The sequence below is a fragment of the Argopecten irradians genome, chromosome 10 (genome assembly GCF_041381155.1).
Source record: "Argopecten irradians isolate NY chromosome 10, Ai_NY, whole genome shotgun sequence".
Taxonomy (NCBI): domain Eukaryota; kingdom Metazoa; phylum Mollusca; class Bivalvia; order Pectinida; family Pectinidae; genus Argopecten; species Argopecten irradians.
In genome coordinates this window covers 13,131,335-13,148,593 of record NC_091143.1, presented here as the reverse complement: position 1 = coordinate 13,148,593, position 17,259 = coordinate 13,131,335, and the positions used below count along the sequence as shown (strand labels likewise).

Below are 17,259 nucleotides of genomic sequence, written 5' to 3'. Positions count from 1 at the left end.
TCAGTCCCTTTGTGGCATAGATTTCTTAACATTGAAATACTGATGGAATTCGATTTCAAGCTGTATCGATACTTTGAAATATTGGTCTTAAATAGAAGTGGTTATAATCACATAGTACCTTTACAACTGTTTTCACAAACGAAAGAAACACCTGCACAGGTATTTTTTCCGGTTGGTAGAACATACCTTAAACGTATGTTTACATAACGTGATTGAGTAACTTACCCAAAAGAACATGACGTAAGTTATCCACAACATGTAGATGTAATCATCCTAATATACAAAAAATATTGTAGTCAAATTTTGGTGGGTTAAATTTTGGCGCTTCCAATATGTCCACATCCAAAATATCCCAATTTACGGTATCATTATCAGTCGATAAAACCGCATTATCTCATGAAGGAGAATATCACTGTACCAGTCTTCCGAAGGACACACGAAACGAATATAAATTTCTTAAAGGAGTAATGATTCAAACAATTTGGATTACAGAAGTACGTGCTAAAGGTCATTGACATTTCCTGTACTAGTAATGTATGATACATGTCTCTAGTAGTTATATATAGATATGTGATTCAATTTAAATTATCTTTTTTCAAAAAGTCATTCAAACATTCGCTATACTCTTTTTTACCTTTCTGGTTGTTTTTTCTGAACATATCGCGATAAAAGTTATCAAAGACACAAAACCATGAAGAAATCGAACTTACAAATCTCGCATAGAAATGATGTGCGCTTTAAGAAAGAAATTGAAATAGCCAAGTCAGTTGCCGCCTTTTCTTGATACTTTTTAAGTAACCAAAATATGTTTACCCGTTTATCTAGTTAGACTCGAAACTGATATCGCGGAGTGTTCTGAGAATTCCAAAAACCAGTGATTAATGTCATTTATTCTTTTCTCGTTTGAAGTAGCTGAGAAGCCGTTAATAAAGATTGCCCCGGCGTTCACTTCGCATCCTGAGATCACAGCTTGAAGAGTGCATGCCCGGAAGTAATTATGATTCGCAGAGGAAGTTCTTCTTTTTCTAAATCTACAGGAGCAATTAGAATTGTATCGCGCCAATGTTATTAACCATGTATAATTATGTTTGCCGTCACAGTGGTATGCCATATTGTCCTTTATGAAAAAGACACTTCCGGGAAATTATTATTGACGGACTTTAATCATGGACTTCAGCACTGATTCTTGTCATTATATTTGTGTGCTATTTGTTCAAGTATGATCATCTATCGATCAGGTAACCCAAAGCATCCATCTCTTTTTAGCATCAGCCCCACAGCCTTCGTCCTTGGAAAGGCTTCTACATGGAATTTAGACCATTGCCTTAAGTTGTTGTTCCTGTTCTATATAATTAGAGGAACAACTATCATTAAGACGATTACTTTGATATATTTTCTTCCTCCATTAGCAAAATATACCGCGACTCGCTAAATATAGAAATTCACAAAAACACATTTCACCTAGCCGTTAATAGGACGTAAATGATCAACCGACTCCAATGGCAATGCTTATCGCTTATTGTTTTGTCTTGAATTTTAATTTGCTCTTTCGTTTTAATTCTGTATTTGGAGAAACATTATTGGAAACAAAATAAAGACTGTTTTGCGATAATGAGGTTGAAAGCTTAATATCCAGTATCAAAGGTGAAAGGTTCAGAAATATACAAAAAAACAGGAATGATTTTGATATTTAAATGTTCGATGCAATACACTTTAACTAGAACGACAAGCAAGTTGAAATAATTGTATACGTTCGTATTAGCATTTGGCAGTATTAGCCATGTGAAGCACAGATATAAATTCATGTGAGAGTGCCAGTGTCATCAAAACGAATTGAATGTTTATCCTTTTTTGGACCTGCCCTCCCTATTTCATGATCGTTAAAGCGACTATTTAGGATAAAATCTTTTCTCTTTTTCCTCACTAATTTACTTGTTCCTAACGTCTCCCTTGACACTGCCTAGTTTCCGACTTCGGATGATTGTTCGCCTGTATGAGGTAAGCTCAGGGTTATGTCCCCTGGCCGAGACATATCATAGTGTATATAAGTGGAAGTATCTGCTCCTGCTTCGCATTCAGGAAATAGGACGACTGGTTCGTATAGTATAGTGTGACCAGGTAGGAAGTGTTGTTTGGTGTTTTTGGCGGGATGCGTCAGTGATATCGCTATAGAAAGGGCAAGAGTTCCACTTTACAAGAAGGAACGACTATACCGCAGTCTCCCAGACGACGCACCTCGCATTTCATGCACGCAAGACACAAATATTGCAGGCCGTTCTTAAATGACCCTGACTGTTAATAGGACGTAGATACAAATATATAAACCTAAACCAAAGTTAATTTCAATATAATTCACATTTGTTTGCATCGTAACAACCGTCCAAACTGCGAAACAAATACCAAGGGTAAAGAGAGAGTTTTAGAAAACAGAACAAACCTTTCTCACATATAAATACCATGAACTTCAGACAAAGAGCAAACATAAAGGGATGAATACAATCTTAGTGTACCCGTCCTTAAATTCAATGTTCATGTCTCTATATTTTCGGTAGTATTACTTTTCTTAAGTGCAGTATTATGTTGGGTCTTTTTTTCTGTCTGTTTTTATTGAATATCAAACGGAAAAGTGTTTTGCAACGAATCCGATATGTCTGTAACTGGTGTGGATAAAGTGTTCCGTTTTTGTATAGCAAATATAGAATACATGGATACATAGTACAGAGACCAAGGCAGGGAATCTATACTGTGTCGTTGCATTCGATGACAGCGTGATAAACTTTATGATTGATAATTATAAAAAGGACTAGTGGTCATAGAGTGTTTATGATATCGAGCTATATTCAACAATATCCAAGGTGTATAGTGTACTCATAGAAATTACGAAGCGACGTTGAGGTATGATTGCTCGAGAAAATTCATTATGTGTTTTATTAACTTTGATCTAAAACATAGTCAATAATGAATACCTGTAGCTGTTAAATCGTTGGTAAGCACTACAAAGAAGATATAACGGACATATGTAGAAACACGTATGAATGTATTTTTCGAGCACCAACGTGTCTTCTATAATAAATAAGTCTTATGATTGAACAATTCTACACCTCTCCAATTCTGCTGAATTGCAAAGAAATGTAACCAATAGTAATATTAGCAATTATCAAATTGCATCCGTAAGGTTATTTGACGGAGTGGCTTCCGCCGACCTCATGACGACTTCCGGTCAAACCTAGAGGATATCCTATCAGTCTGCAATATAAATCTTCCCAATGTTACGAATCGGCAGTCTTGGCATGCGTGTTGTAGCCAGTTTGATAAGTTTTTGCGTGACACTCGCTATATATTACATATTTTTGATGCATGTTAACAAGTGGGGGCATCAAAACAAGCATGTTATCGAATTTCGTGCCAGACTGATTTGTAAGCAAAACCCAAGTATAGATGACACGTTACGCATGTATCATTTTGTAACGGACTAGAAAGTTAAGTAATACTTTTTGCATTCTTATGGGCTTACAATTTACATGTTGGGAGGATATTTGCAGTTGTGGGAATCCGATTGTTTATTGAAATGTATGCATGAAGTAAGTGAACATGAATTGTAAGAGTAAGCGGAAAATAAGCGTTTATTTCGATTAAAAATAATTTAATAGGTCATGCAATGGGTACTTGGCTGGTAGAAACAAAGGCACTGTGAGTTATGAGTTATCTGAGTATGAACATTATTCTGACATAATCAATAGTAACTTCTCATAATAATAATTAAGCAAAGAGTAGATACACTATGAAAGAGATGTTTTATGCCATAGAGTAAAACGTTTGCAGTTGTGTAATTGTCCAAATCAGATTCTGATAAAACAATTGATGAACTGTCATGGAGTAACTTGAAACTAAGACTTTACATGCTATGGTTAGAACAGTTTTGTAAGGAGGTGAAAGTTCATCAAAAGAATTTATCTTTACAATTATATTTCATGGATGAAATGAGCGATTTCTTAATCAAGTCTTGTTTATAGCTATAACAATAATATTTTGGTCATCATATTTGGAATTGCTTAGCGCATATCTATGATAATATCAAGAGGCTGCAGCAACAGCCAAGTCTTGGTAGACTAACATGGACAAAAAGACACATTGCAGTTGTTCAGACATCGTTGATACCCATGGCGCATTGACGATTACACCGGGAAAATGTCATTACTTTGGTCCTTTGTATAATGTCGTCACTCTTCCCAAACTCTGCGTCAGCCTTTCTAGCTAAATAAAGACAGTCTATTCGTTGACACGAGGGTCGCCTTGTTTACACCAAGAGAAGTCTCGGCTAAAAATCATTTGCGCCAAGTCCAGCGAGCCGTTTCTAACGAAGCCTGCACAGCGGGCGTTTCCTGGAGAAAGGACAATTAATTATTGTATGCCAGCATGCCTTATTAATGAATGGACCCCGAACACTTAGATATGTTAGGAAAATATACCACACAGCGACATACTTACACCAATACCACATTTAGAGTTATCGTTAAGTTTTATAATTGTCTTTTTCATTATTGTGTAGATGAGTAATTTCTATACGATATAATTATGCTTCCCTGAAAATAATTTGACAGAAAATGTTTCATATTACATCATATCATGAGAAGGAAATGTAAATTTGGAATTCTGAGTAGTTAATAGCAAAATTCGCCTGGGGAATAAGAAATATGAATGTGATAATAAGAATTTAATAATTTGAATGAAAAGGGGCAATAAGGAAAGCCTCTGTCATTCTCAACATTATATAAGCATAAAGGAGTAATTAAGCATCGACGTTTCCTCATAACTACAAACAATTTCGTGTGTCAACTGTTTGCTTATGTCACAAAAAATCAACCCCATGACATAATGTGAAAAGGAAGTTGCGTCATCTACATGTTAACGAGAATAAATCTGGCGTTTACTTCCGAACTGTTGTAATAACGTTATATGCTAACAACACTTCCCAATTGACCCCTTTATTTTCACGTTTGTTTGTTTGATTGGTTTTAATTAACATCCTATTAACAACCAGGGTCATGTAAGAACAGTCTCGCATGCATACGGTGTGTACCGCGAATGAAGTGCGTGGTGGATGTTTTGAGCAACTGCGGTATATTCGTGTTGTGGCTTCTTGTATAGTGGAACTCTTGCCCTTTTTATAGTGATATGTCACTTAAGCATGCCACCGAAGATACCAAACAACACAACCCACCCGGTCACATAATGATAATGGCAAACCAGTCGTCCCACTCCTGTATGCTGTGCGCTAAGCAAGAGCAAATCTACCAATTTTATAGACTTTGTTGTGTCGTGGCCAAAGACAGAATACAGAACCTATTGCACAGGGTCCAGAAGTGAGAACAGAAGGCCAAAAGTGAGGTGGTATCAAGGGAGACGTTAGGAAGGACAAAGTTAGTTATGAAGAAGAGAAAAAGATAAGATCCTAGATTTAATCGCCTTTTATAGTCAACAATGCCATACCTGGAGGGTCAGGTTGCATAATAAAGTGTTTTATACTATACTTTACATCATTATGGATAAGTAATTATTCCTTTGTTCTGTTTGAGGATAATAAGAACAACACATGACTTATATAGCTCTCGTGTTACATATCTTATATGCAAAACATATATTAATATATTCGAACTTAAATGCACATTGCCTTTCGACACGCACTGGCGAATCCCCTAGGTTGATATGACGAATTGATCCTTCTATTTGTGTAAGTTAAGATATACAAATGATAGATAATTCGAGTTTATGGGTACTAAATGGACAGATCCCATGAAAATATAACTCTATCTTGATAAACCAGAAAAGATGAACAATTGCAGAAATCATTTCTTCGTTTAAATACAAGTCTCCTTTGGATTTGAGAAAATAAATTTATCTGTAACAAAATAATAGGGCTCTCCTGAAATTAGTTCACTTATGGAAAACATGAGAGCTGATTTTTTATATTTGCTACAAAAATATATAATATCACTTTCAATATATATATTTCTTTTGTGAGACGAAAGATATGTATTTCTGTTATAGAACACGGTATCTATATCTGTAGATTTTATTACAGCGAACACTGCGGAAATCAGGAATGTCTGGTTATAAAACCGTGCATAATGTGTACTTATTGTTATAGCCAAAACATCTGAAAATGTAATGTAATGAAGAGCCTGCTACAAGTGTTTTGTCCTTGTAATTTTGAAAGTGAAAAGTTTCTATATGTACAAGATTGAAATTCCTTACTTCATACAAATTTTCAATTTAATTAAGATTTATGCATTTCAACAACAATTTCGGAACCTTCCATTAATATTGATTCGCAGCAAAAAGTAATAAAAAGCCATGTATGTAAAGATAAGATAAAACAGAAAATGTCTCTAGATGGATAACTTAAGTTTCGTCCTTGATCGACTAGCATACTTAGATTTTTGTATCGAATGCTTTCATTTTGTATCTAACAACGTCACATGGATGTCATCATTTGACAGTAAACAATAAAACATTTATCCTACTATTTTTATTTGCCACGATAAATGTTCTCTTAAGATGTAGTTATCAGTTGTTTAAAGTTCAAATTCATAATAGCTTAAGTACAATGACATGCAGAAGGATCTTTCTCATAAATATTTTCTATTATAATGTATTGATTGCCTTCCGTTTAAATGCCGAATGACATTCTACCTCAGAACACACACGACTCTGCCTGTTCATAGGATGCTAACACGCATAAACAAACGAGGCATCTGTTTTCAGGTACTGCTAGAGTTTGTGATTACTGCTGAAGTGGGAAGACAATCTGTAAACACCTCTTTTGTCCCAATAAACACGGAGATATTGAGCTTAGTAGTGTTAACACATGTTTTGGAGAAAGGAAATCATCAGCCCGCTCCCATCTCATCTCAGCCTTCCATTATTGACGATAGCTTGGTATTTTAGAGTACTCGGTGCCTACTCGACAGGGTTAATTTTCTTCACGCCTACATGTTACTCAGCACGAGGAAGGTATTTGGAGGTCTAGTAGTTGTGTAATTGAACTGATTTGAATCTGTGAATTAATTCTGACTTAGATCTTAATTGTTTTTTCCTATCACAGCGACAGAGCGTAGGACTAGAATAGTTTATAGCTATAAATAAACCACAAGGACTGGCCTAGATAGACTGCACTTGTTTTTTTTTGTTCCAAACCTCCACCTGCGTATGCGGTGCAGATTGGTTCTGTTTACGGCACTACATTCCGTTTAAGATGCAGTGTACATTGTAATGTTTATGTTACAAACACACAGTAAATGACAGTTGTATTAAGTCTATCTGCTTATCAAAACCAACTTTCTTTCGGGTCCCAAGTAGGCAATTTAAGACTATTTTACTTTACCAAACTCTGAGAAAGAATATTAAGGACAACATTATTGATCATCTGTCACAATCTTAACTATAGATCAAGAATGATATCATGAAATCGTTTTTATACGATGAATTTTGATCATGATATCATGAAATCGTTTTTATACGATGAATTTTGAAATAACTTATTTATTTATGAATTGGTTTTTAATCACAGAATCAAACAAATACGTCGCCATAAGCATTGGTATCAATAAACAGACTGTTGGCTAATGTATATAACTGTACACATATGGTGAGTCAAGAACATTTCACAGTGATTAAATGATCAGTGATGACGTGTGTCATGTTGAAATATCTGGGAAAATGTCGTCAAACACCTGACAACAATAACAAAATATTTCATGTAATAACATTTCGACTGTTTTTTTTTAAATATCTATTTATCCCAATGAGATATTTACAACGTATTATTTATTTGACGCTATATGTGTGGTTAAACACTCTGGAAACTCTGGAACTGATTGAACAGCCAGTCCAGATTTCGCGGGGAAATGTGATAACTTTACGGAGTGCAATAAAAAAAGTTCTACGATGACGTCGTCTTTTTATCCGGTGTCTATGTGATATTTCCAAAGTTTGCATATTCAAATGATAAACAGAAATTCATCAGATTTGTATATGTGGGAGTGAGTTAATTGTCAAAATTTGAGAATTTTGATGTAAAATGTATGTTTACCGGATCAGTTCTTTAATTTCGTTCTCTGTCAATAGGTTCGTTCGCGTCAAAGTGACGTTCATAAAAATAACGTCTAATTCGTTGTTAACGTTATATAGCGAACACACAACGGGAATGTAGATATTAAGTCATATTTCCCTTCATTGATGTTAAGACATACCTCATCACGTGACCGGGTCGGGTGTGCATGTTCGGTATCATAGCCGGCACGCTTTAATGACCTATCACTAAAAAAGGGAAAATAGTTCCACTATTACAAGGGGACACAACACGAATATACTGCAGCCTCCCAAAACATTCACGCACCGCAACGGATTGCACACATCCGAAGCCGTCCTTGATTTGCCCTAGTTTTTAATAAGTCATTAAATCTGATTAGATTTGAAGCCATATCGATACTAGGACAAGCCATTGAAATACTGATCTTCAATAGAAGTTATTAATAACCACACATACATTTTGTGTTTTCACAGGTCCAGGTAATGGTGTTTTTATCGTTTGACAAAACATACCTTATATGTACATGTTTATCTAACTTGATTATGTAACTTACATGAGAGTATGTATTAACATGACGTGTAGATCTATTAATATCTAAATACAAACACATAAACAATTTTGGTGTATTAAAATCTTGCAGGTTCGTGCCAAAAACGAATAAGCCAAAATATGACGACATCGATCCCAATTTAAGGTATAACAAAAATATTATTTGACGATAACTTGAAGCCCGTCGAAGTTTATATGCTGAATGATTGAAAAACTTCTTAATTTAGAAATAAAAAGAATTGGTTTTAACAGAAAAATCAACGAATGTCTCATCATAAGCATTTTCATCAGTAAACAGACGGGTTACTGTACACATATGGCGGGTCAAGGACATTCTACACGGTACGCTCAGTTTTCATTCTCCACCTATTTCACGTTATTTCTTACTTTCCTTGCCTGTAAAGGTATCAGGTTGGCGTTAGTACTAAATCTATCAAGTTACTTGTTATTTGAAGATAAATGACGTTCTGTTGTTTTCCTTCTTAAATCCATAATAAATAATAAAAATGCTTTTAGTTATATTACACCTTTTCCATCTTCGGTACTAACATAAAGCTCCTGATGTGTCCGGATGGGGTGAACTTGTTCGTTGTTTTCGGTGGCTTGATTTAATGAGATAGCACTATGGAACACAAGAGTTCCAATATTACAAAGAGACAGAACACGGATAAACAACAGCATCCCAAAACATACAGACATTCATACACCGCAATAGATTGGACACATATAAGGCCGTCTCAGCATCCCAAAATATACAGACATTCATACACCGCATTATATTGGACACATATACCCTCAGCCTCCCAAAACATACAGACATTCATACACCGCATTAGATTGGACACATATACCCTCAGCCTCCCAAAACATACAGACATTCATACACCGCAATAAATTGGACACATATAAGACCGTCTCAGCATCCCAAAATATACAGACATTCATACACCGCATTAGATTGGACACATATACCCTCAGCCTCCCAAAACATACAGACATTCATACACCGCATTAGATTGGACACACATAAGGCCGTCTCAGCATCCCAAAACATACAGACATTCATACACCGCCTTAGATTGGATACATGTAAGGCCGTCTCAGCATCCCAAAACATACAGACATTCATACATCGCATTAGATTGGACACATATAAGGCCGTCTCAGCCTCCCAAAACATACAGACATTCATACATCGCATTAGATTGGACACATAAAAGGCCGTCTCAGCCTCCCAAAACATACAGACATTCATACACCGCCTTAGATTGAACAGATATAAGGTCGTCTCAGCCTCCCAAAACATACATACATTCATACACCGCATTAGATTGGACACATATAAGGCCGTCTCAGCCTCCAAAAACATACAGACATTCATACACCGCATTAGACTGGACACATATAAAGCCGTCTCAGCATCCCAAAACATACAGACAGTCATACACCGTATTAGGTTGGACACTTTTAAGGCCGTCTCAGCATCCCAATACATACAGACATCCATACACCGCATTATATTGGGCACATATAAGGCTGTCTCAGCCTCCCAAAACATAAAGACATTCATACACCGCATTAGATTGGACACATATAAGGCCGTCTCAGCCTCCCAAAACATACAGACATTCATACACCGCATTAGATTGGACACATATAAGGCCGTCTCAGCCTCCCAAAACATACAGACATTCGTACACCGCATTAGATTGTACACATATGAAGCCGTCTCAGCCTCCCAAAACATACAGACATTCATACACCGCATTAGATTGGACACATATAAGGCCGTCTCAGCCTCCCAAAACATACATACATTCATACACCGCATTAGATTGGACACATATGAAGCCGTCTCAGCCTCCCAAAACATACAGACATTCATACACCGCATTAGATCGGACACATATAAGGCCGTCTTTAAATTGCCTTGACAGTTAACAAGACTTTAAACGCAAAACCCAAACCAAACCAAAAGTCCAGAGCATATACAACCATGATAAATAGAAACAATATGAAATATGTTTGCAGAACGAGCATTGAGCGCATGTAGTCAGGAAGCCATCTTAAACATCAATAAAGCCGTATTGTTCATGGTTAGTATCTATTGACGTTTTATAATTTCCGTGAACATACCACATACAAATGTATTTACAGTATCAACCATATATATCTTATACCGCACAGCTGCTTTAAAGTCTATAACACAATATTTACGATCAGCTGTGAACCGAAATAAAACACCCTTTCTCATTAATTTCAGGAAGTAAAGAGCTAAGTGCACTCTATCAATATTGCTGAAGTAGAGTTATATACCATCTCTGTTTCTACGTATGGTAAAATAACATATCGACAAGTGTCCATGCGCCGTAATCTGTCTTTATGGACGGAAGTTTTCTTCTTCATAGTAATACATGAGTAAAGTTTATTTAGTGTTACTACATTTAGATAATGGCAGGCAATTTTTGGAGGATGGACATAGCTCCAGTTTAATTTTCTACATAAAACAGTTTTATTTGTTATTTTATATTAAAAGCTCGGATAATGTTTCGTAATACCACCCACTCCCTATTTAATTCGAAAGATCACCAACCAAGAATTTATGAGCTCTGTTGCAGTCTTTTAGTGACGTTCGTGAAAAACATTAAGATTCTTGCATCATTTGTCTTTAGCAACCAGTTAATTTATCTTGCCAATCTAATCCGCCTTGTGGTGTATTGATCTGCACCACATAAAAATTTTACCGGCGGCATTAGCAGGGTCATAATTAACATGGAATCTGAGGCTGTTATCTAAAACTAGGACAAGCCTTGTTTGATGTTTTTGTTGTATTTCATATTGTTTGTTAAGGACACGTGTCTGAATGTTTTACTGACTTAAATAAGTTAGTTGCTGTGTCGGACGTTACCGGTCAGGTTGTACAGGTCATAAATACACCGGAAACTTACTACTAAGAACCATAAGCCTGTAGATAAAAAGGTGGCAAACATTCATTCTGTATCGTAATTTCACAATACGGATTTCCTAGGACTTGATTTGCGAGCTTCCTTCGAAGTTTATCGTGACAAATGGTATTTGTGTGTGATTGGGTAAACAAAATAGGCAACCAATTTGGATTTTAACACTTAAAACGAGTTAATACTATTCCTTTAGAATTTAGAAAGGCTTGAATTATACGAGCTATATATCAAATCGATACGTTGGTTACAAAGTCTCGTTTGAGATTCTCTTGTAAATAACAAGTAAAAATACTAATACACATTTTAAGATTATTTCTATGCTGAAATTCGCTGATACTATAAATCATTTATAAAACAAAATTCGTGTTTGAATTAAAAACTCTGTTTCGTTTGCTCGTTGTAACTGTTGAATGCTAAAATAAAAACACCATATTTAGACAGATGTAGTTAAATGATTACCATAAAGAAAGCTTTTTGCGCTCTCTCCTGGCATATCGTGGTCTATAACTACAAAATGCTAGTATATTACTATTTACTGCTAAGCGCAAAAGGGGTGGGTCGAGTCCATGGGAAATGGACTTTCAAAGTCGATGATATGTTTCATTCAGATAGCACTATAAAATATCTAAAAATTCTAAAACAAAGATGCATCACTCGAAGATATTGCCTCCCCCAATTACACGTCCATTTGTCACACACATCACATCAATATACGGTCATTCATATGTATTTACATTTTCAATGCTGTCCCACTATGTAACCTTACCAAACGCAGTTGGCAGTCATATAAACAATGAACTTCAAGCGCTTATTATGACGTCATTATCATTGTGACGTCACAATTGTCGTGCCAGCGATCACGGAAGACGGCTGTTCAAATCGCTGTTCCATCCATGACGATAACGAATGATTCATTCATTATAAATGCAAAATTCCTTGGAATTTCATCATAAAATTGTAATCAAATGTAAATATAAGCATTGAACGTCTTTCAGTTGGCATTCATAGCCAATATGAATGCCAACTGAACAGAGGCAAATTCAACATGAAGCGTTAGCGCGCTTCATGGCATTTGCCTCTGTCCAGTTGGCATTCATATTGGCTATGAATGCCAACTGAAAGACGTTCAATGCTTAAATGACCATTATATATGATAAAACATTAAGCCGTATATAAAAGAAAACAAATTCCACTCCTAGCTGGTATTGACTGATATTAGCGATAAAGCAGTGTCACGTCTGCTATTCCTCGTTCAAGTTTCTATCTTTGCTCGACGTGTTCTGGGTCCGTCTGGCCCCGGCTTTTGGTATACTTGGTTCTAAATTGTGTAATTTAAATAAAAAAATACCCAAGATCAGTCATAATTTATATTATGATAATAAATTTTAGTAAGGATTATGATTTACGCAATTTCACAAAGTAGAAAATACCTATATATCTTATCTCTAACATGAACAGTGTTGGCGATTATTGGCGAATATTGGCGAATTTCGGCGAAATTTCCAAAATAAATAATATCTATATATTTACCGACTCCGAGGATATGATAGTACATTTTTTATAAACTAATACTTATATTGTAAGAAAATACGAGGAAACTTGGGAATTGGAAAATAAAAATGGCGATTGGATCTAAAGGTTTGTTTACAAAGTGAATTTCAATTCATTATTATAATTGTTCTTTATGCAATAACTCTAATAATCACCTGTTCGTCTCGTCCCATCTTTGTATTATACGGGGTATGATCCGCACAATGGAATAAAAGGTTAACTTGAGGGATTCAAGTTGTCTCTTAAGAGGAGTAAATCGCTCTGCTGATGGGTCAATTACAGAAATTGATGACGTAATTAAACTCGGAACTCTTTAATAGTGATATGAGTCAAATCCGAGAGATCCGGGTGAAAAGTAAACAATATGGCGGAGCAATATTAAGTAAAATTGGATAAATCAATATATATAATTGGATGCGATAGTTACTTGGTACTCTCTGTGTTTAAATCATTCACTCCTCAGAACCGGTAAGTAAATTATATTAGATAAACGAAACAATAATCGCAAGTTACTTAGCCTAGCTCAATATTTACTTCAGTAAATAACCAATAGACACCACTAAATACAACTTTTCTAGAGAAATAGCATCCTGAATAGCTTTGCACGAACGATATATTATATTGAAATATAATTAGAAATACAGTTATATCTATGTAAATGATGGAAAGGCATAGCCGTTACAGCAGTGTCTTTTTGTGTTATATATTCCGGGATTCGTTAGCTCACTTTTTATATGCATACATAGCGGTGTATAAAACAAAACCAAACCATTTAACGTATGACTCCGTGAAAATATTGATAATCATTGCTGCTTTCTCATATCAGTTGCCGGCTGTGTTTGAAGTTTTAAGATAGACGAGTAAAGCAAACAATAAGCTAACATATATTATCCAAGATTTAATTAACGTAAAATCGTTTAATCTCTTCTTTGCAGGGAAATAAGCTTTCATATATAGAGCCGTAATTCGTGATCATTTACTTAATGAAAAACAAGAAAGCAGGATATATCATGAAAGAAGCCGGTCTTTTGTCGTGTACCGTTTGTATCGTTTAAAGAATTAATGTCAGTCATCAAAGTAAGGTTTTGGACCTTGTTATCATAAATGTGTTTAATGTGGTAATAAATAAAAGCTATCCATATTGCATATTTCATATATTTATTCACATATGTACATTATTTCATATTGTTATTGAAATATTTGTTTCATCTATTATAATGATTTTTATTAACGATGATACATTAAAACACTTGCTTTTGTCTTTCACAGATGACATCTCACAACTCGTCGACGTCATTTTCCTACCTGTATTACGATGACGAAGACTATAACCAAACCCTGCTTGAGTTACTGCAGCAGCACGAGAAAGAGTCTCCGCGAGCGTTCATCTTCGCTGTTCTTATGACCATCCTGTCGGCCATATTCAACACTGGCATCATCATTGTGATTCTGTACACGCCAATCCTACGACAGAACATTCTCTATATTCAAATCGTCAACATATCGGTTGTTAACCTGATCTTAAGTTTGTTTGTGATTCCTCTAGCTATATACGCTGAACACCGACCCTGGCGACTCGGCGACGCTATGTGTAAGGTGTGGATCATAATGGATGTGCTGATGCCTTTCATTTCCATGGTGGTGTTGGTACTCATGAATCTAGATCGCTTGTTCATTCTGGTGTGCAACAAGACCCACATGTGGACCTTGAATAATGTGGTGAAGGCATTGCTTGTGGTTGTGCCGTGGATGGCCGGATGTGTGATTGTATTACCTATCTGGATACTCGGGTCCAACCACTATCCGTATTACGATGGCTACTGTATATTCGGGTTGGTATTTGACGCGTCCGTCGCCTCACCTGTCGTAACATATTTTATTCCATCAGTTGGAATCATTCTACTTATAACTTTGATTTTGATGTACAACTTCAAAGGAAATCTAGCCGAACAGAACATGTACTCGTCTCCTTCCCGGTCGATGGACTGCCATCGGACTGACTCCACGGAGAGTTATGACGAGGAAAAATACTTGTCGCTCGTAACTCTGTGTTTAGCTGACTTTTTCTTTATAGCAATGTGGTTTCCATATCAACTCTTCACTTTGCTTATGTCCCTTTGTACCGGTTGTTATCCGCCACTGAGCGCTGCAGTCGCCTTCACGTGGCTTGGGGCATCCACTGCATGTGTGTTACCGCTGACATGGTTGTCTGATGTTAAGATACGGGAAAGTATTAGGACATTTCTACAAGATAGATGTACACGGGATGTCGCCGATGCAGAGGACAGAAACGGTGTCCCTTTAATGGAACTTTGAGGGCTTGTTTATGGAAATTTACGATTTCACAGACGCACAGGCCTAAACATTCGCGATTGTGTAATTACAATATTTTTGCCAATTCTTTCTTTTAAATTAATTATTCATCCAGAAAATACCTAATGTATGTTTGTGGACAAACCTGTACATATCACCCCATTAAGCATGAATGACGTCACTGTGCACCATCAATGTCGTGTGTGTGTCCGTTCGTTACCTAAAAATAAACATCCATTTGGATAACAGCAATATCTCAACCAAGTTACAAGTTAACAACTGTAACGGTATTGAAATAACAGCATACTTATTTGAAGTACTGAAAAGTACTGATAAAATATTACATAATTAAAAAGGAAATCAATAAATATTCCGTGTGACGTTATGCTACCAAAATGATATACAATGCATGTTTACGCGTGAACGGTCGTCTGGATAGGGTAATAAAATGGCATACAGCTAGTTTATATTTTTCCGCAATGTGTGACACTTTCATCACTAACAAAGATGTGTATTTGAATTGTTTTTATTTGGATTATGTAAGTCAGATTGAATGTTAGTGATGAAAACTGTGTAAAATATGATATGGGATGAATCTGTAAATTAAGTGGCGATGTTGTGAATCCGCGAGTTGTACGAAGATTAAATTTACATTCCGTGATAAATATCATGACCGCTTTGGTTTGGTTCATTATACTAACGCCCTATTAACAGCCAGGTTCAATTAAGGACGTCCTCCCATATATGAGGTGTGTTGCGTGTGGAAAGTGCGAGGTGCGTGTTCTGGGAGACTGCGGTATATTTAAAGCCTGGAATAATTACTTTAAATACTATTTATACATCTGATGTGTATCTACAGCAGGTGCGAAATCTTTAAAAGTTGCAAAGAACTTTGAAGCAAAATGGTGTTTTTGTGATTAAAATTTTACGTTTCATATCGCGTTTAAATATTATTGAGTAAGCCATTACTTATAAAGGTATGTGAAAGTCTGTATGGTACGTACAAACTAAGGATTATTACGTTGATAAATCTAGTCAATTGCTGATATATGTATGAGCATCACGTTACAGAATACCTGAAATGTTTACATGTTAGCTGTTTGAAGACTGGTGGATATTGAATTGATGTTTGTTTTTGTATTGATTAATACCCAGTGTCTACCGGTAATGATGTGATATTATGTGATATTATCTGTATGTATGTTTCAAATTTTGTGAAACTTATCTTAAGAACATTAATAAAACATTTATTCAATATGGCGTTTTGTTGATTTACAATATTAAACATTTTAAATGCCAGTGTACTTGAACATTGTGCCTTCAATTTTTCCATTTCGAATAATTAACATACAAGTATACATGTACTTGATATCATAATAAAAAGTTCATCACACTGAAACAATAGATAGTAAGGGCCAATTGTTTTAGAGCCAAAAATTATTTGAATAAGACGTTTTATTTGTTTCGGAAGAGAATTCGATTAATACTTGTCACATTTATGAATAAAAAACGGCAGAATTCAAACGAAATCTACCGTTTTAATACCAAAACGTTTGATTTCACCAAAGGGCCGTAACTTTTTCACGGATCATCCCTCATTCAAACATCATAGTTTAACAAGAGGCCCAGAGGGCCTGTATCGATCACCTGTTTTTTTAGTAAATATCAAAAAGACTCTTACAATTAGAAAAAATAGCAAAATTGACATCTTAATTTGCTCAATTTTGAATCCAAACCATGTAGTGATGCTATAGATACCATACAAATATACTATCCAATACATAGTTTCAGAGA

The 17,259-nt window shown here is 35.6% G+C and overlaps 1 protein-coding gene across 2 annotated transcripts in view; it reads left to right on the top strand.

Annotated features, from left to right (window-relative positions):
- The window catches only part of LOC138333156 (beta-3 adrenergic receptor-like), a 56,528-nt gene extending 39,837 nt beyond the window's left edge, over positions 1 to 16,691 (top strand). For both annotated transcript variants that reach the window (XM_069281336.1, XM_069281335.1), the window contains exon 2: positions 14,422 to 16,691. In XM_069281336.1, the coding sequence (XP_069137437.1) occupies positions 14,422 to 15,468 (1,047 nt within the window). In that variant the 3' untranslated portion in view covers positions 15,469 to 16,691. The remainder of the gene's footprint in view (positions 1 to 14,421) is intronic.
- Positions 16,692 to 17,259: the final 568 nt, after the last annotated feature.